At 40.8% G+C, this 21846-nt stretch overlaps 1 protein-coding gene across 6 annotated transcripts in view; it reads right to left on the bottom strand.

Annotated features, from left to right (window-relative positions):
- LOC308199414 (BEN domain-containing protein 5) overlaps window positions 1–21846 on the bottom strand; it is a 923492-nt gene that overhangs the window by 356997 nt on the left and 544649 nt on the right. Inside the window, exons 1-2 of one of the 6 annotated variants that reach the window (XM_080603544.1) lie at window positions 13743–14650; window positions 775–908 (exon numbers count right to left, since the gene is read on the bottom strand). The exons of 3 other annotated variants lie outside the window; for them this stretch is intronic. In XM_080603544.1, coding sequence (XP_080459670.1) covers window positions 775–908; window positions 13743–13959 — 351 coding nt within the window. In that variant the 5' untranslated portion in view covers window positions 13960–14650. Of the gene's footprint in view, window positions 1–360; window positions 626–774; window positions 909–13742; window positions 14651–21846 lie in introns of those variants that run through there. 2 more of the 6 variants (XM_080603546.1, XM_080603545.1) reach the window with 2 other exon arrangements.

Below are 21846 nucleotides of genomic sequence, written 5' to 3'. Positions count from 1 at the left end.
AAGGAAAGCAAACGTAACTCATAGGTTAGAGACAAGAAGCTGACACTATCAATTCCCATACCACAATATCCATGAGTAATGTGGCAGAAAATTAGATTATTTGATGTTATGCCTGCTCCATGCATGCTCTAAAAAAAATGCTGGCCCACCATAAAGAAACATACTAGTATCACTCCTGCATCTGCAAAACACATGAAGCCACAGAGCAGTATGTTATTCTGAAGGTTGGCAGACTTTTAAAGAAATCATTTGATATCGAAAAATAAATACAGTTACATAGTGGGTTTCTGTCATCTGGACCTAAAAATGCAACTGGCAAAAATAATGGAGGGATGCTGTCTCATCAGTCTGTCTTCTCACCCACTGCTGTATTTGGGAAGTCTCAGAGCACCCCTTCCAACTCCAAACAGGCAGAGCACAATAGGTCACAAGTGCCACTGCAAGCTGCTCAGCATTCATGCAACTGGTCATTTTTAAAGCATTCTGGGCAAAGCGAAAGAATTGTTCCAAAAAATCTCAAATGGCAATTAAGCTGCACAGACCGTATAAACAGGAAAATGTTTGCAAATGAATCAGTTTTCTGAAAACCCATATCCCATCCCCCCACCCCCAATTTGACCCAATTACAACAAACACAATGTTTTAATGGGATCAAAAGCAGGCCTGGAATTCTTAAGCTACAACAGCTGTGTATGCCCCAAGAACTTCAAAAAGGAAAAAAAAAAAAAAAGGAGGGAGGGGGAGGAAAAGGAAAAAAAGGAAAGACTTCAGTACCTTACTGTGTCTAAGCTCCACATCTTCTTCCCCATAATCTGTAACCTCCCCAGCTTCTTCTACGTGATTGAGAGAGAGTTTGGGGATTTTAATTTTCTTCTGCATCACACTGTTCTCAAGGTCAGTTTTGTCCTCTAAAATGTATATTGAAAATAAAATTGTTACATTAATCAGTGTTCTTACTTCCAAATGCTACGTGACTTAGGCAAGAACAGTTAAAAAATAAATAAAAAAAAGTTTCCCATGCTTCAATCCCCTCAAATTAATTCACGGTGTAACTCAACTGATAGCCACTGACAATTCTAGAGTTTCAACAGGAGATTGATCTGGCCAAACACAAGAGTAAATAATTGTAAAATGCCAAGCTAAATTTATAAGAGTCATCAAAAGTTTTAACAAGTAGGTAGTACTATCACTGAAGTAAGAGTTAAAGATGCTGTAAATAAGACAACTTCCTACAAAACATTCGTATTGCTTTATATTTACCAACAGTATTTTCATATTCAGTATCTGTTGCTACAGTTCAAATTCTGCTTAGGTTTAAAACGAAAATAAGCTTGGTAATTTACCCTGCACTTTATCTATCATCTTTATCTATCATCTGTGAGCAGTACAGATCTATTTGCAAACATGGCAGATTCTGCTGTTCTGAAACCATCAGGGCAGGAAAAGTGGATGCTGCAAGACACATTGAATGGGCATTGCAGCAAAGCCTGCACGTGGACCAAATCTGTATCAAAATCATTACATGACCCCTACTTCATTAGTAAACATTACTAATCCTTTTCCCTCAGAGACATATGAAACCAATAAATGGTCATATTAATCTTTGAATCTCATACAAAAATAAGTCTGAAAAATTTTAATATTTCTGAAAAGCTGCAGAGGGGACAGGGAATCTAGAGTATGGTCCCCCCAGGTGTGCCTGTGATCTGTAAAATTACTGCAGAGCAAACAAGGTCTTAATAAAAGCACAAGCCTGTCTACCTGTTCAAGACATTGACAAGGAGAGATGCATTCAAATTCTGAAGCGTTTTATTTGTGCACTGGAGGTCTATGAATAAGAAAACATTTTGAGACTTCTTATCCACCTCCAAACTGTATTTCAGAAATGTCCCATGGATGTTTTTGAAAGTGCCAATGAGGATGGCATTTCTGAGTGCTCAGTTGCATTGACTTTTGCTTTCTCAAATTAGCATCTCTCCACAGGACCTCAGAATGGTTTGTGTTGACAGTGTAGAAAAGGAAAACAAAGGTAAATCACTGTTTAATGAGAAGCGAGGCATTCATTAGAAATGAATTACACAGATGAATGCAATTCATTTTGTTACAGATAGAAATGGATCTCTTGTAGGCAAATGGTGATATTACAGCTCAAGGCTACGTAAAAAGAATAGGCACAGAAAATGCAGAATAAGACATTAGACAACCTGAAATGAAATGCAGATGGTAGCAATAAATACTAAGACAGATGCAAAAAAGAAACAGATAAACAACAGAAAAACAGCTAGGCTTATTTTAGATCATTCTCTGTTCCCCAGATCACCATGGATGCTTATCCCAGTAAAACAAAAGGCAATCCAACTGTTTCAGTTTTGGAAAAAACAAAAACAAACAAACAAAACACACACACACACACAAAAGACAAAAACCTATATTTTCATTCATCTGGAAAATGTAGGTTCATCAGAAGAGTGAGATAGCTCACTTCTACTGTCAGAGAAGAAAATGAGAGCTCTTATTTAAAAACCTAAAAATTTAGAGACTGAAAGACAGGCTGGTGGGTACTGGCATCTTCACGGAAGGACAGAAGTTCAAAAACCCATACTGAAGGAAAAAAATACTCTTTTTTGTGTCTCTATACTTTGGGCCACCTGATAGATTGAGGATTCCTTTGAGCACACACTCACTGCAGAGCCAGCTTCTCCAGGTCGCTTTGCCAAATCAACTCCCACAGAACATGCAAATGAATTCCTTCTACACTTAAAGGATGTAGATCTGCTTCTATGGTCTGAAATAACCCTTGGCCTCACAACAAGATGGACACGATCCAATTGCTTCACAGTTATCTAAAGTGTCTGCTGCAAACTGCCTGAGGTCAACACTAGCCAGAACCCCAAGCAAACTGGAAACAGACCTTGGCCACTCTTCGACCAGGGAAAAGAAAGCCTTGAAACAGTCACGGGAAAGGGTCGCCAAGGAGTAAGTGCATGTGCAGACTACAGTCAAGTCAGCAAATACTGTCTGACAAATAAAACAACACTAAAATAAAAACAATTTGGAAGAATAGAAATATTTATCTTTGGTTTTGGCTTTTTATTTTTTAAGTCAACTTACAGAGATTAAGAACTTATTTAATACTCTGAACAACAGAAATGAAAGAAAATACCTAGCTTGGGGTCAAATAAAGCTATTTGAATTCTTCACTCTCCATTCCCCTCCCAATTTCTCAGTTTTTCTGTGAAATCTGTATTTGCAAAACTTTACAAGTGGACTGAAGGTACAAAGTTTATTTATAACTCCTTACAAATGCTTAGTTTTTAAATTATTGGTGCAGAACTACCAACACAGGTCTCTCTCACGTTTGAGAAAATTTTTCATGTGACTCTTTGATTTTACTGCTTAACCTGTAAATGAGCCAGTAAGCTGAAGAACTTTTTTCCCCACATGCACCTAATTTGAAGAGACAATGGTAAAAATGCATTTATGTAAATTAAAGCTCAGTATTTTTTTCATTTACTTTATGAGCTAACAATGTTATGTTCCCCTGTCTTCCAATGGAATTACATATAATATTTTCTTACATATGTTCAGCTCTTTCTAGGCTTATTTAAACCTAACACAATTCATCCACTGTGTTGGATATGAAAGGTCTTTTGTTTTTCCTTTTTTTAAGTGCATTTCTAACCTCTGTTGTCTTCCACATTAACTGCAGACAGAGCCAGAAAAATCTCATTCTGAATTTGAGGATAATGCTGAAGTACTGGCTCGTGTTCTGTAAATATTAATGGAATTTGGGAAGGGGAGGGAGGGAAGTGAGAGTAGACCAGGGGGAGGAGAAATATGAACGTGCCTTTCGAGCAGTTCTCCTTAGGCCTCCGTTTCTGCTGTTGTGCAAGCCTACAAAAGACAAGGACAAAACAGGAATCCAGCAAAATGCAAAACACGCACAAATTCTGAGCCAGAAGAAAATCAGGATATGAACCTAAACGACTGAACAAGATGCAATTCAGTGACTGCAGCCACAGAACACGTTAAGAAAGTGAAAGGCAGTCCCAGAAATGCTGTCACTCTGAACCTTCTTTGCAATTATGTGAATCATTTGGCTAGACTTCGTCCCCAGTCACTTAAACCTCACTACTAGTTAAACATTACACCTTCCCTTGGATGGCCACAAGCAGATTGCCATGAAGTTGTGCTTACTGTTTTTCCTATACGTGAAATAAGTAATTTAGCAAAACTAGCTACTGAGAACTAGCACTTAACACAGCTAATTAGGTACCTGTAACAAAATACACTCTGCAGAACTGTGGTGTGAGCATGGACAACACTGAAACCCTCTGTCCTTTAAGAACAGACATGCTGGAAGACACACGCCCTGATAAATTAGGAAAAACCACTTTTGTGCACAGCAGCCACAGTACTAGACAGAGAAAATTATATTTTGTGATTCGGTGGACAGAACCAGAAAGGCTGGGATATCAGCGCTCCAGGAAAAGGTCGGGATGGAGCGATCGTGCCGGAAGTGCGGGGCTCCTGGGCCAGTGGCCCCAGCCCACACGGATACCCACCAGAGTGCCAAAAAGACAGGGTACCAAAAGACAGCCAACTGCAGAGACATTTCAGAGCGCCTGGGTAGACATCCGGCCTCAGCAGTGCCAAAGGAAAAAAGGCCAAAAAACCAACCCTGCCTAAGAGACTCTGTATCAACTCGCGAAGGATAAACTGTTCCTGGAACACTTTCTTCACAGACCTTCATTTCAGTGTCAGGATGGGCAGATCCAGGCCAAAATGCAATAGCTTCAAGCCTGCAGCAGCAGGGAACTGAGGCAGACAAAGCGAATCTGACAAGGCAGGAAATGAGGTGGTTAAATTCAAGTAAAAATCTGTGAGTGATCTAAAACTGCACACCCTATCCTGGGACATAGAGTACAACTATGAAAATCTCCAAGTCTCCTTAAAACATTCTTTACTTTCTAATTTAGGAGTATGGACTGAAAAAACTAATCCCTTTGAAAAAATAGTTCAAGTGCTGTTTTTTCCACCTTTGGAGTAAAAGCTGGAAAACTAGAGGAAGAGAGCTCTGCACTCTGAGTAGATGAGGGATGGCAGGTCTGGGATCAGTCCAAACAAGCGGCTTGGTGATGCTATAAATCTTATAATAATAAAACGAGAGAACCTTGAGCAAAATTCATCCTTCCCCTAAGCCTCCAAAAAAAAAAAATTCCACCCCTTGTGGAAAATGATATACTGACAGTTCAAAAAATTTAACATCGCCCTTCCCGTTTTTAGGCATATACCCAACACATATGGGCAGCACCTGCACCAAATTCCCCCCACGCTGCTGTGTTGAGCTGCCTTAGTGCTGACTGAGATCATCATCTGCCTCAGGAGGCTCTGCACTACTTACAGAGCACAAGCAGAGAGAGAGACACTCAAGAACCAAAACAAAAAGCCCACAGGCAAAGGTATACTTGGCGCTTCAAAACAAATACAGGCACAAAGCACCACAGGGCATGGATTCCTAAGTGCCACTTAAGCACAAATAAACAATAATCAATATTGCTGTGACTGAAAATGAAAACAGCACGATAATATAACAACAACAACAAAAGCCAGCTAGTTTATCTGAAAATGGTAAAAAGAGAATCATAAATGACGCTCTTAGCTAATATACTGCAAGCAAAGAGGAAGAAGAGATCTCAGAAAATGTAACGATCCTGCCGGCTCACAAAGTGTTCAGGATATAGTGGAAGAAAAATGTCACAAAAAACACCCCTGGGCTAGAAGCACATGGAGGTTAAGGCCACCACCAAAGCAGAAGAAACTCAGAACGACAACAGTGTACAAACACAGGGTAACGGATGGCTGCAGAAATGCAAAACTTACTTGAAGAAGTAAGTGACGTGCCACCAAACCTGACACAGGTCGAAAGAGGGCAGTAGGCCGAGAGGCATCCACCAGGTGCTGGCACAGTCAATTCAGTGTTTGGATACAGTAATTCGCTGTATTGTTTTATTTTTTTTTATTTTTTTTTTCTTCAGATTGGAGTAGAACTTTGTTGGAAGTCGAAAAAGAGATTCCAGAAAAAAAAAAAGACTGGGCACAGTGAAAACACACACATGAAGTACATTTAGTTGGACAGAAATGGTAGGAAAATATTTTGGGCTATCCTAAGCTTAAGCTGAAAGAAAGTTTTCTGCATAAGGATGACAGAGAAGGAAGCTGGAAAGAAATCTGAGTCAACAAGAAAAGTAAGGATTAAAAAGGCAGAGCTGAGAGCTGCCATCATGTGGGCTAACATCACCCCCCAAAATTTAAGAACTAAATACTCCTGAAGCATTTCCCAAGAAAGAGAAGACAGAAACAGACAACCAAATGACATGGGGAATGTCTTCAGCACAAAAAGAGGGTTCTGAAAGTCAGGGAAGACGACATACCAAGCTACAACGCCATGACAAAGAGGGCCAAAAGGCACAAAAAGGTAAGGGCATGCTCCGGAGGAGCCAGCCAAAAAGGCTGTCAAATCTTATGAATTTCATTTACGTGAGTTAATAGAAGCCAGAATGAAAATAATTCTTAATGGAATTGGGAAAAGGCAAAATAAAAAGGTCTTGAGGTACCACTTGTTAGGTTAGAAGACTGGTGAGAGGGATGAGGTGCCAGAAGCCTGAATCAAGGCTGCCCGCTGATGATGGGGGGCAAGCCAACGGATGCCTTGCACACAGGGCCTACAGACCAAAGAGCAGGACGCCTACAATAGCAGAGGACAGAGAATAAAAACAACTTCCACCCCTAAGTTTCATCGGAAATCCTACTTCAAGACTGGCTCTCCCTCATTAAGAATCAATACAGTAATAAAAATATGTTCACAGAGAAAAAATATGTTTACGAACCTGCAGCTGCTCTCCTAAGACCAAACCCACCAGAAAGGAACACAGGTTGAATCTACATTTTTCTCTCTAGTGGAACAGAGATTCACAGTTTAATACTGCAAAGAGTGAGACTGTATCAGTGTGGACACCTATCTGAAGTCTTGTTTCTAAAACACAAGACAACACCCAAGTATTTTATAACACCCTCCTTGTGCACATGTTCATTTATCAGCAGATTGTTCAGATTTGCTATTTCAATATCAGCCCAAATTCAGATTTGTACTGCAAGAAAAAGTGAATTATCTTTCTTCTTACATTTCATATTGATAATACGAAGTATTTCTTAATTCAAAAGTTAATAAAAAGTCTCTCCAACAATAATTAGCCAAAGCAACATGACTAAAAAACAAAACTCTGGTAGAAATAATTATCATTCTTTAGTAACAAAATTGTTTCTTTCATTTAATTTCTTAGTGGTATTAGAATAGTATTTTTTGGCAGTAGAAATTCATGGAGCTGCAAGATCAAGTAAAGAAAAGACATCAGGCTGAGAAACAGGAAATCTTTTTTTTTTTTTTTTCCTCTTTTGAAACTAGAGTGAGGAGAACTTTAATCCTGGATCCAATATTTACTTAAATACTGACCTTGAATAACTCAACCTCTCTCAATGTCTCCATCTACCCCATTGAAGTCTTGTGCAGTTTTGTTAATATTTGTACAATACCCTAAGCATGTCAAACATAAAGGATTATGGCTATTTTCAAGCAGCTCTCTTAATCCTTTCTGAAACAAATACAATAATACACTATTACCATTAAATTAAAACAGAAACAAACAAACTAAAAACAACCTTTAGAGCAAGTAGAATGTTAAAAAACGATCCTTTAAATCCTTCATCTGTACCTGTATAGGAAACTCAACTATGGGAATTACTTTTCAGAAGCTTGGACGTGATAAATATTTTATAAAAACAAAATTTTATTAAGAAAGCCATTTTTTTCTCAAAAAGTTCGAGAGTTCACTTAAAGAGATCATCATCTCAACGACAGCTAGAGTTTGCCAATCTGCCTGCCCCGGCCAATCAGTCTGAATCATGCTGAAGAAAGGTATTAGGACCAAACCCTGATAATGATTTTCCGATCAAAAAGGCCACGAAGCAGTGGAGACGCTGCCCACCAGCTATTCAAGCAAGGAATAAAGCAGCAGCCTACAGGGAACTCTCCAGGAAACCTCCACAACTCTCTCTGACTGAGGAATGAATTGCTATGGAAATAGCAGGTAGATTCATGTATGTTTTTAGTTTACATACAGAAATTATCATGTGGTTCAAGCTCTACTATTTTTAAAAGGTTTATTAAAAAAAAACGAAAAACACCAGCAAATAGTTGACTGCACACAGGCGATTCACTGGAAAAAAATGTTTTACAGTCAAATTAAGAAAACAAAAACATTAACTTACATTAATTCCCCTTTTTACTCCCTGCAAATTTTAGCGTATTTTAATTAGTAAGTGTTAGTTACCATAGCTACCATCACCACACTACCTTTGAAGTCAATTTGATTAAAATCCTGAAATTTATACTTTTATTGTACCATAGTTAAGCTTATACAACATTTACAAGCTTAACTTGTGTTATGTGGCGTAAGGTACATACAAAGATAAAGAGAAATAACAGCACTATAGGTGACCTGTATGCCTGAGTGTCATAAAAATACATAAGTAAATGACTTCTGACTGTTCAGAAGCAAAAAGCAAATGTGACTGAGGAGCAAGCAGGTCAATTGAGAATGGTTTAAGAACAAAAAAAGATATTTCCTTTTGGAATAAATGCAGAGATAAAGGAAAAGAGAAAACTAGGGGGTAAAATCTTCTTGCACAGACACATTCTTTTTAAACGCCTTTTTACTGGCACTTTATGCTGCTGATGACATACAGCGATAACCATTATCATGAGGGTTACAGGCTACAGTTTTAAAAGTTCCTTTTTTTTTTTTGGCTTTGTGCTACTGTGCCCTATTAAGACTTCAATGCTGAACATACAGATATGATAAAGATGTGCCTTTGTATAAGCCCTTTATATCTCAGACACGCTCCTACAGTACAATTTAGAAGAAAGGGGGGGAGAAGTAACAATCCACCCTTCATCTTGAAATAGTTAAGAATAAAGCGGAAATGGATCAAACACAAGATGAGTGTGAAATGCGGCTTTCAATATTCTTTATGAATACCACCACACTTGTATTCATGTGGTATGAACACTACCACGTTGTGTTGAAGAGTGTGATGTGGTTATTCTCTGACATACACGCAAAATGGTTTGGTGAGCCTCTGCACCTCAAATATCACAGCAGAAAGTAATATAGAAAAAAATATACGTATATATATATACGTATGTATATAAATTAAATCTAGACCATATTTTGAACAAGTTTGCTTCAGCAGTGTGTGCCCTGCTGGGCTTAGCTCTGCTCAGTGACTAGAGGAGGGCCACTCACAAGGCAAGACCCAACGCACAGGTGGGAAGAGACACGTGTTGATGCCCTGGAGCTCTAAGTCCCAGTCAGCCCATGGACACTCCAGAATTATCCCAGGAAAAAAAAAAAAAACAAAAAAACAAAAAAACCACTAACAAACAAACAAAAAAAACAGTCTGGGAGGAGCCACGACTACTACTGGAAGGCTTCCTACGGCACTTCTTTAACTTGGGGTCACACTGGGAATACCCAAGAAGCAGTTGCATGAGTTGCACATCATGACAGGAAACAGACCTAGAGCTTTCTAGGAACAGAAAAGTTAGCAGCTTCCACAACAGCTCATTCAGTCTGCAGGTTGCCCTGTGTCTGAGCATAGGCTGCCACACGGGCACGAGGTGGGCACCGCTACGCCCTGCTCTGCCTACTCCAAATAGTACAAGGAATAACCAAAAAAAATGCACAAAGAACAAGAAGCCTACAGAAATACAAATGAAAGCTTCAGATGAATTTTACACATCCAGATCACTTCCTGACCTAAATTTTGTATATTCTTCAGATAATCTAAAATCTCATCCTGTAAATTTTCCCCTGCTCCAGCACTTCACAGTACCTTTCCTCCAGCAGCTATCCAAAGTAAGCAGCTTCAACTTGTTCAGGTATATCCACCCTCAAACTTACTCCAAACTCAGCAACACAATCGTGTAATTTAAAATTGTTCTGGGAACAGAGATTTTAGAACCTTCTGAAACACACAGCAAATTAGCTCATGATGAGCTGCACTGGCTTTTAAAGATTTTTTTTTTAAATCACCTAACCTATTTTAATAAAAAGTGGAGCATAACATTTTATAAAGGAGCAAGAAAGAGTAAGGGTGCATGCAGGTATTAACATGTCTGCAGTGGCAGGTAGGGAACTGCAGTAAGAATCTGATGGAGATGAGTTTGCTACAATTGTGTGGGTGGGAAATGTTAAGGGCAGCAGGTAGAGAAAATAATTTACTGTAGTCAGGAAAGAATGTATTAGAAGGTAGTCCCTATTAACTTGCTAACAAAAGCAACCTGAAGTATTAAACTTTTTAAAAGTCCCTGTACCTCTGCTTGTTCCACCTAACACTCATCACTTTGTAAAGCCAGGAAAGGTTCCTGTAAGGTCATCTAAGAATCATACGAGCTCCTATAAGGTGCACGCACTTATAGACAAAACTGCCAGTGACTATATTGGACAGCAGTGGAAAAAGTTGCAAGTGGCACACATATTTCAACACTAGGGACTGGAAAACAGCTTGTCAGCATTTCGACGGAAGGACACAAAAGAAGAAAAAAGGAGAGATGTGGATGATCAGAAAGACAGACTCAAACTTCTTCTGAAAAGCTGTCTACTATTTTTGTATTCTCGATGAGAAAGACCAGTTAACATGTCACCTCCAAATCCACTTTACAGTGCAACTTTAGTCTGCTGAGCTGTATTTTCCATTCAAGAGGTAAATAAAATGATTCCTTCATTACTACGTAACATCAGTTGCCTATTAACCAAATGCTGAACTTGTTGTGGAACAGAACGTTCATTTCAGTATGCCTTCTATGGCTCAAATGTCTACAACTGTCCTAGCTTGGGGTTAATTAACCTTCCCAGCTTTAGCGTTAGTCTTGGGCTAACTTTTGAAGAAGTTGAAGGTTCCCAAACCAACGCGTGCGGCCACCACCAGCAGGTCCCAACCACGCGCACACAGGCATGAGAAAAGCGCACGGCTGCTCCCAGCTTGTCTATCACTGCTGTCCTACTACTACATACTGCTTATTACTGAAGTATCCAGAAGAAGACAGTATTTATCTCCCCAACATACCAAGTCTGTCACAATTACGTGACGCTCTGAGCATGCCCAACATACTACCCTTTAAAAAAAAAAAAAAAAGAAAATTGTGATACCTTTACATCAGTTCCCTCTGCCCTGCAGCGTCAATATATTTCTCACAGGTGTGCAGGTTTCCCAACACTCAATCTCACCACAAAGGACCAAAGAATTGCTTCTAGACTCTCTCAAATCAAGACAATTGTTTCATGAACTATCTACAAAAAGAAAGCTCCAATAAAAGTTTGTACTATGGGCATGAAAACGTATTTATCCCTGGTGAACTCCTGCTGAACATAAGGAGGATAAGAGTCTTAAAAGTACCATTGTTTTAAACAACATAGAAAAGGAAAACTTGTTTCAAAAGAAAAATCATGATGCTAATCTATAAAAGTTGAATTGGTCACTATACACCAAAAATTCTGCTGAAAGGTCTTCATGTAAGATCAACTTTTCTCCCCAGTGTTTATAACCACTCTAAAATAAACGCCAATACTAAATATTTAGGGAGAAAGTGACAACATTAAAAGTAAGTAATCTTTTGTGTGTATCATATGTTGAATTCAATTACAGGATCTTTACATGGTGGAGGGAGGAAAGAAGAATGGAAGTTAGGATTCAGGTGAGAAGTTCTCCAAGGAAGTAAATCACAGATATAGTCAGGTATATTGAGATGTGACAGATGTGATAAAGACAGTTGTATGTTTCTTTGTGTTCCTGGCTCACTAGGAGAACCTCCTGGAGAAATTAAAATCTCTGAGGAGCAATTAGTGCAAACCACTAGTATAAGTAACAAGTCTTGCTCCCTGGAGGAAACAGCATTGGTTTGTTCTGGTTCAAGAGCGATGAAGCAAAGAGAAACTGGGTAGAAGACAACTTCTCTTAGGTACAACCTGTCTAGAACAAGGAAATTGACAAAAGTAGGTGCGCTTTCTGCTGGGTTCACTACTTGGCAAACTGAGGCAACCTGGTAGGCTCACCACGTGAGCAGATCGGCTGTTAGTGAGAACTTCTCTGACATGTAACTTGGGTTGAGATGAACACGGTGAACAGAAAGGGCGCTGCTGCTGCAGTTCCCCAGTAAGAAAGAGGAAGGTGAACTCCACGTGGGATATCTTTGAGAAGAGGTCAAGTAAAGCCCAAACAGCGATACCGCTGTCTTCTGTGTACCTTACAAGTAACTTGCAAGAAATATGTCCTATACCAATTCTGCTCTGCTATAGACAGGACACACAGATGACAGGGTGGTGGCACAGGACAACAAAAACTTAGCCTAGCGGGTTCTCCTGCTATCCTGAACTCCTGGAGTGGCAGCTGTTCAGAAACTGGAAAAATTTTACAGGGAATGATGTACATGCTTGCCTGCTTCTTATTCTTTCCAAGCACCTGCTTTTGGCCACTACTGTAAACAGGACACTGGCACGAGTCGCTGACTCAAGGCCTAAACGGACCACCAAGTCGATCCGCTTTGGGAATTGTTATTTCCAAAAATAAAACTATAATTAAGAAAATACTACTTTTACGTGACTGTAGCACTAAGCCACCCTGTTCAGAGACGAGAAGGAGGCACTGCCTTCCCAGGATTCAGTGCCAGGGAGCAGTTTCTGAGGCCCATTCCGCATTTGGGGAAATGGACATAACCAGTATTTCTTCTCCCCAAGTGGAGGGATCAGGATCCGAACCCAGCGTCCCCTTGGCTCCTCACAGGGAGGGTCCAACCGTCAGCCACCATCTTCCCACCGCGGATGGGACAAGCCCACACTAGCCACTAAGTTGCCACAAACAACCTCAAACTTTCTGTGTGCCAACTCCGAGTAGGGCAGCGCGTCGTTTCAAGGCAACTACAGAAAGTCCTCAGGGCAACGTGCTGCGAGACGTGACCTGGGGCCACGCAGCAGAAGCACCATCTCAGGAGGGCTGCCCCCCTTCCAATGGCCAAAAAACGGGTTCACTTCTTAACGAGTGGTTTACGTGGGTGAGGTATGCAAGTTGAACGTGAAATCAGCGCGACGCAGCCAAGCCAAGAGCCCAACAGAAAGGTCTGGCTCCTTTCTTGCCTTCTAATTTGTGAAGTGACTTACACTAACAGCGCGGACATAAAGCAGCACCCCTCCGGCTTGGCAGCGCGCTGCCGAGCCGCAGAGTTACGTACAGCGGGGACTGCGGGCACTATAAATACCCCGCGCACCGACACCTCAACTTCGGGGCCCCCGAGTACGTGTATGTGTGTGCGTGTGTGTGTGTGTGTGGGGGGGGCTAATTTCACCTCGACATCACCACCAGGACCAGAACCAGGGCCAGGACCATCACCAGGAGCAGAACCAGGTCCAGTACCACCAGGACCAGGACACCACGGGGACCGGGACCAGGACCGGGACCAGGACCACGTCCAGGACTATGACCACCACCCCCACGACCACCGCCAGCCCCAGAGCACCCCCCCTCATGCCCCCCCACCCCTTCCCACCCCCTCCCCCGCCCTCCCCCCCCCTCAGCGGGGAGGGGGCGGCTGCGGCCCCCCGTCCCCCACCCCCGTGCCCGCCGCCCACCTGCCAGCGCCAGGATCTGGGCCTTGTGCAGCAGCAGGCGCTCGCCCCACTCCCCGGGGCTCTCGTCGTCCTCGTCCGCCTCCTCGGGGTTGCGGTACACGGTGTAGACCTTCTGGTTGTCGAAGTCGAGCTGGGACGTGGGGCTGAAGTCCTGCACGCAGGAGACGGGCAGCGCGTAGCAGACGTTGTCCTCCAGGAACCGCACAAAGGCGTACATGGTGCGGCGGGCGGGCGGGCGGGCGGGGCGGCCGCGCCGGTCCCGCGCTCCCCGCTCTGTTATTGTTCCTCAAAATCCGCCTCTGCGCTCGGCTGAGCTCGCCTGGCCGCGCCGCCAGCCGGCCGCCAGCGCCGGGCTAGACACGAGCAATCCAGCGCGGAGCGCAGAGAGACGGACGGAGGCGGGAGGGAGGGCGCGGGGCCCGGCGCGGGAGGCCCGACCCGAGGGGGAGGCCCCCGGTTGTGGCCGGTGCTGCGTTTGGCGGCCTGGTGCCCACCTTCCTTTCTGACATTAGCGTCTTCAGGATAACCGCAACCACTGGTGCTTGTTGGATGAGCGCAGAGCTTCCCCTCCGTCCCCCAAAACACCACAGAAACTCTGCCCGTGTCTGACAACACACCTGAGGGACTGTGGCATTCTTAGCACAGATTCCCAACACAGTGGGCACACACGCACAGTTATGGGTGTTTTCACCTTCTTGTACGAAGAAATAAAGTAGCAGCAGTGCTTAGTCTTCCCCAGGTCTCCAATGATGAGGTCTGTTTGGACCAGTCTTGGGAGCAGCCCAACAAAGTGGAGAGTTATTTAAAGGCCAAAATAAAACCAGAATGAGTAACAGACAGCCAGAGACAGGCACCTGGCTTTTTGCAAAAAGCCAACACGACCCAAAATATCAACACAGAATTAAACCAAAATACTTTTATCTTTCCTGGTTTGCATATCCCTAAACATTTGCAGTGGTGACTCTGCCTGTTACATTGAGTTTAACTACACGGAACTTGTTTTTCTTGGTTATCGTTTATAGGCTTCTTAATACACGAGAGTAGACTACAACCTGGAAAAAAAATAAAGTTTTCACTGAGCACTGGAACAGTTTGCCCACAGAACTTATGGCGTCTCCTGCACGCTCAGAGATAACTTGACAGATGTGTGGTTGTGGGCAGCCAGCTCTAGGTGACCCTGCTTGAGGAGGAGGTTATGGACAAGTTGATGTCCAGAGGTCACAGAACCAGAATATTCTGATTCAAGGTTCTCTCCCTCCTCAGTCATTTGTGAAAGTATCAGAAATGCGTAGCAGAAGTCTGTCTGTCTCAAGCAGCCCGTGAAAACATAAGGAACACATACAGGTATAGTTAAGCCGATACAAGTATTTCAGAAACAGGCTGTAAACTTCCCATACAATAATGGCAGCTTTATTATTTTAGCAATTACAGAGTTTTGCAAATACTTCAGTTTAGGATTGGGGATTTAAGCACCAGTACTTTATGTTAACAATAAAGTATTGCCAGACTGGTATGTAATTACAGGCAAATATAAGTCTGCTACAAAGTATGGATGACAAATGTATTCTAGTAGCTAGGCTGCAAGGGAAATGAAATTCCAGCAAAGATCGTGTTGCTGATCAAACAATAACGGCTGCTGTAGCGATCCTCTACCTTGTGTTACAATGGAGGTAGAAGGAGCTGCAGAAAGATGACAGGACAGACTGATGGCTGGAATTACTCCGTGGACGCTGTTAAAATTACATGAAGGACAATTTTGTCCCACTAAGTTCAGTGGCTAGTGAGGGATTCAGTACACTGAGTCTTATTAGGATTGTATTTCCTCTGCAGCTGAAATCTATTAGCAACATCTAAGACTGCTGTTAAAAGGAAAGGAAAACAGAAAAATGGAGAAACTAGATATAACAGGAGAAACGAAGAGAAGCTAGGGACTCAAAGGTTAGGGTAGATGCGGAAGAGGAAAGATCTCTTCAGGTACCAAGGAGACCTGGGTAATTTCCCCTAATTAAAGAAAACTAAAAGCATTCATGTAAGGGCAAGTAGCATCAGAGGGTGCATTATTTTCTTTGCCTTTTTTTTTTTTTTTTTTTGAAAAGGAACACTAAACTGGCATTCACAACATTTTACATTTGAAGGTTCAGTTACAGCAAAGGCTATGAAGATCTTTGTGTCAGTGGCAAAAAAAAGGTCTCAAATCGTTTAGAAAAGCTGTTTCACAGTACTCCATTGAAGGACATTTTTGGGAACAGATTAAGGGTCGGAATGACAAATGTGTGTTTACACTTGGTCCCCAGCACACACATGGAGCCAGAAGGCATTATAATGCTAAAGAATTAATAATGATCCCATACATTTCTCTTCTGCCTGCAAGGAACTGTGTTAATTTCTGGCTCTGAAATCTATAAATAATCTGCATTGGGTAGCTGTGAAGCAGAGGAAAAGATCAGTTTAAGCACAGAATACAAACACACAAGTATCAGCACTCCTTTCCTCCAGATCTTCCTTGTTTCTACTAATGGTTAGCCAGTTGGTTGAGCACTGGCTAGCCAGAGAACCTAATGTTTGAAGATGTAGAGCTATTTTACAGGTATAGGTTTGAAAACTCATTATTAAGGGAATGACTGTATCCTCACCAGATTTAAATCCTTTAGCAATTCCCAGCCTTTTAGAAAAAACAAAACCCTGCTGAGAAGGAGATTGCCATACTTTCAAAATACAAATGAAGCCTTACCTTAAAAAGTAAAAGTGTCACTCCAAGAGTCAGGAAACCACAAAGCACAGTCCCAGCCCTTGAGGGACTTGTGAGTGGCTGTTTCCTGGAACACAACCTACATTTTCCTGCTGCTATTTTTCTTGAAAAGTGAAAAAATAGCATTAAAGCAGAAAACTGATGCCTGCTGTTTTGATGTGAACTCTGTTTTCACTTAAAGATACAAAATGAAAAGCTGATAGTACCAATAATAGTTATGCAGGTGCTAAATCTCTTCCACAGAAGAACATTAAAATTAGACATATCAGTCGCATTACTTCCACGTTTAACACCAGACTCTCACGGGACACCATATTGGTTTTAAATCTAATGAAGTAATTCCCATTTTCTTTGACCATTCAAGTGGAGGGGCTTCAATACTACCTGACTATTCAACAACAATTGTATGCTGGGCTACTACTAGGAATCCCCACACATTAAATACACTATTTAGAAAATTTAATTGTTTTCTGGTGAACTTATTTATCCTCAAAGCAATACATTTCTTAAACGGTTGCACAAGCTCAAATGTACCAAAAGAAAGATATGTTCACAATTGTTTAGGTAACTCACTGCATTTTAACAAGAGCAGTTAAAGTCATAAAGCTTAAAGAATTACTCTGACGATGTTCAGGAACTGAAAACTGTTCAAAGGCTTAAGTAAGTACACACATTCAATCCACTCAGGATACAGTTAGTTTTCGACCAACAATGTGTTCTATCGGGTGGTCAGAAAACATCTCAAGTTGATCAATTACATAATAGCTCATTTCTTCCTCTTTTGATAAAGTGAAAGATAAAGCCATTTCTGGGTATAAATGAATCTTCCCATGAAAAAAGTCATATACAACTTCTAGGTGTTTTGAAATGGAGAGGGTGATGGGATGAGGGGACTACTATCTAGACAGGGCAATGCAAGCATTCCCAAGGTTTGGTCCTGCTTTAGCTTTTTTTTGTTTTTCTTTAATAATTTTTAACTCTCAAGACACCACTGCCATACTCTGCTTTCAGTGTCACAATGATTACACACAAAATTCAAACATAAAAAACAAGGTCCAGTTCCTATACGATCCTAGGAGATGGACAAGAAAATACTTGTGTCCACATATAATTTCTGAAGTGCTTCAATACCAAGAGGACAGTATTGGAACCTAAATTACATAGATAAATTCTTAAGATTTAATCTTTTGAAATCTATGGCCTTCAACCATCCCCACAGGAGGAAGAGCAGCACTGCAAGGCTATTTAGTCCCAATTCCTAAGGGTGGTCTAACCTTTCTTGGGGCTGAGGATAATACTTAATCTTCTTTTACATTAAACTCGCGTGTCCTAACAGAATATTCTTTCAAAGAAATGAAACCTAAGGAACACTTTATGGATCCATTCACATAGGAGACATTTATTTCCCAGAGGTAGCTGGTACATTCTGTAGCAAGACAAGGTAATGATTAAGCAAAAGTGACCACTGAAGAAGGCGCTTTCCTTGCTGTTAATGACTGGCTGGAGAAAGCAAGGGCCAAAGAAAAAGACAGACTCATTAACTGCTGAAAATTCCCAATGTAAAGGCCATTATTACTATTATAAAGCTGGAAAATAAGTAATTGTTCTTTAGGGGGTTGTATGTATTGAAAAGACAAAATTCCAGTGTCTGTTGCTGTGGATACTGGTCTGTAAGACACCTATCTTTCCCGTTCTGTCAGGCTACGCAATGGATAGATCTGGGACTGGCAACACTTCAAGAATGGGTGCCAGACTGTATCTTCCTTTTCCAAATTATAGGTTAAACGTGCTTACAGAAAGTCAACAGGAATCAGGAGGTGCTGCCAGTCGGTGCTACCTTGCCTCAGCATGAGGCAGCAACTGTCCCCGCTCTCACCCTGCTCTTCGCTCAGCGGGGGCCAAGAGCTGGGTTGTCTGGGAGCTGCAAATGACCCTCAAAGCATCGCTACTTCCAGCTCCCACCCAGCTGGATACCATTCAAAATCTTGCTAAATGCCATGCTCTGTATTCAGGCAGTATGCTGTTTTCCACACTATAAATTTCTTGCCTGAGAGAAGCAAGTAGGCGAGACTGTTTTCTTTGAGCTGATGCAGGCATGGACTTGCCTTTAAAAGATGTCCTGTTGGTACCACTGCCACAGTCTTCAAGATCTTCTCTGAAGACATTGCTGCAGTCCAAATGATTTTACTGCTACCATCCACTGAAGGTTTCAACCTACAAATAGCTGTAAATCTGAATATTAAGTTTGAGATTTTCCTTTCTTTTGTTTAAACTGACTTTTGGTTGGCTCTTTACAGCCATTTTACTAATATGACTGTAGATGTAGCTTTACATACATAGATTTTGCGCCACTGCAAGAACTGGATTCCTTCCTTACCTTACATGCCAAAGGGACTTTAAGTTGGCATGGACTAAACACTATGTAACCTTCTGGCTTCAGTGTAAATTTTAATTACTAGACGCTGTGCATGGTTAGCTTATGCAGAGATTCTGAGTAAGACAGGACTCAACCTTTTTTCATAATATTTCCATTTTGGTTTTCAATTCTCACATCTGTACAGCATTGTCCCATCTTGAACCAGCATTTGTGTCTCATACTGGCAAGGGAAGACAGTCCCGCAACCCTTTTCTATATAGGTCAATTCTGCTTGAGAAGTTCACACAAATAACATGGGATATGTACAGAAGAAAAAGTCAACTACTACTGACTGCATTTTTCCAGAACGGTACCTTCACATACCCACACTTCCACTTTCCTTCGAAAGTCTGATTTCAGCGGGAGACAGGACAGACCCTAGGGATGAGTCCTACTTTTTGTAAAGTTCTTGACAAACATCATCAGGAATGGGGTTGCGTAAGTGAGAACAGAGTCAAAAATGCTTAAAGAGATATGTTTTCCCATCCCCATGCTTTTTAATTCATATTCTTGTCTTGCCCTTTCTAATCCCTTTCAAGGGAACCTAAAGTTCAGTCTGAAGTGAGTTTGTATAAAATACTCCCGGGAAATGGTGCTCACAACTCAACACTTCAACAGATCAACTCTGCTTCTTCTGATTAAAGTCACAATCAGAGATGGACCAACGACTCTTTTGAAGAACCTCAACTAATGTGAGCATGTAAAATTCCTGTTGTGGAAGGTCAGCGGGAGATAACACAACAGGAATAATCCTTGGAATATTTCAGAAAAATGCCATCCTCATTAATTTAAAATTTAAATTTAAAGTAATAGAACGTAATATGTTACAGTTGGCAAACTGAACATTGCAACTGCTAGAAACTGAACATGTAAGTGGTTGCTGTTATGAAAACCTTTGATACATTCTGTGACCCTCCCCACACCTCCTAAAACCAGACATCTTTGATACGATGATTTGTGAGTTCCAAATGGAGTTGAACCTACTCTGCACAAGTAGGTAAATTTTTATATCTGTATATATATATTTATATATATACAAATATATATAAAGATATATATAAAAACTGGAAGGAGTTGCTGTCACCAAACTCCCAGAAATTCATGTGTTAACTATAACAGACTCTGACAAACAGGAATTCTTCTAGTTCTTCAAGGAGGCGTAACTCCTATTATCTCACGTAGCAAAGGAGATTGGCATTCATCTTTGCCCTACTTACAAGGAAGTTGTTTCCCTCAAAATAGAAAAAGGCATAAGAAGCTGAAAACCCAAGAGTTGTTTTAATTCTCAAGGGGCTTCATGCTTCGCTAGTATTTTCCACAAAAGCCTGAGCAACATCTATTGTACAATAATATTTAACATTCAGGAGAATCAGAATCCTTTTTAAAGTGTGATCAGAAAGGGGGGCCCTTCATAGGCTGTCACTGTATTCTTCATAACAAAGCAAGCTCTGTTTCATAAAGAAATACCTTGTACTAAAATACCCTAGGGAAACTACAGTTGTTTAATTTTGTTTTGTTTTGTTTTATTTTTAAACAAAGAGGGGAGTTTTCAAATTTGAGGTTCCCTTTAAGTACCCTTCTAACATGAATATGTTTAAGGATGCTCTATCAAGTTCATGCATGAAATGTCATCCAGCCGTTAGTATATTTCTATGCAAATAGAGCCGTGAAAGCTAATAACTGAAATCTGCATTTTTTTCACATTTCCAGCATATTATACAACTTCTCATTCTTTCCTGTTTTGTAACTCCCGTTAGCCTCTCTTATCAATAAAACAAAGCTCAGGTTATATTGCCTCCTGCTTAAATTCTCCACAAACATCAAAGCTGGACATTTGAATAAGCAATTTAGTGTATAAATTTTTATTCAGTTCAATATACTGATATTCTCCTGGTAGGAATAAAAATTCTGCAGAATAACTGCAGAGAAACATACCATTCGGAATATGAATTGGAATATTCTTGCAACGCTTTTCAGAGAGGATGGTGTGATATTAAGATTAGATCCTGCATATAATCAAATTTTGATGCTTGTACATACAGTCTGGTATTTCTTTTTCTTTATAATGTTTGTATGCAAAAACACAACGATCCAATATTTTGAACATACACTGTCTGCAGATACTACACAGTCCAAACTGATGAAAATATAATGTCAATGAAATAAGAAACGATGGAGCAATGCAGTATACAGACTTTACTAAATTCATCATAACTAGCTTTACAATTCTGAGTCCATAAAATATTGTAAAACCAGTCTTTCCAGACAGATAGGAATGGACACAAGCCCTTATACTCTAAATTCAATCTTGGTGTACACATTGACTCTTTTGGAGCTGTAAATATTTCCATAATCTTCTGAACTCTCTGATGTGATACACACAGCAGTTCTTCTGAATGACCTGTATCTTCCAAATTTGCTCCCCTTTTATTTACTAGTACATACAAGAGGTAATAAAATAGAAAAAATAAAATAGGTGGGGAGACAACGATTATATTACAAGCAAGAGATGTTACTACTGAGAATAACCACAGTATTTAGTGATCATAAATATAAAGCAAACCTACAGTTTTTATCCAAAAACACAAGACGTACAATAAAAGACCACAGAGAAGTCTGAATTTTGTTCAAGGGGTCAAATACAAGCTGGTCAGTGCAGTAGCACAAGAATTAGTCAACTGCTTTAAATAGTCAACTCGTTGGGAAGTCTGCTAATAATGGTTAAGATAAATTCCCCACCTATGAAAAGTGATTCATCAATACATCTCTTAACAAGAAAGGACAGTTCAGTAGACACAGTTATTTGCCTTGCCTCTGCCCTGGAGGGACCATCTCAACAGGGAAAGGCATAGTCATTCTCCAAGGACAAGTCAGTCAGTCTTTAATCCTCTACTATGACTACTAACAAGGCTACTGATTATAATTTAACAAAAAAAAAA

This window comes from Anser brachyrhynchus (genome assembly GCF_964034855.1).
Source record: "Anser brachyrhynchus genome assembly, chromosome: 8".
Lineage (NCBI taxonomy): Eukaryota > Metazoa > Chordata > Aves > Anseriformes > Anatidae > Anser > Anser brachyrhynchus.
The sequence above is the reverse complement of the archived record's forward strand: the minus strand, read 5'-3'. Positions and strand labels throughout refer to the sequence as shown.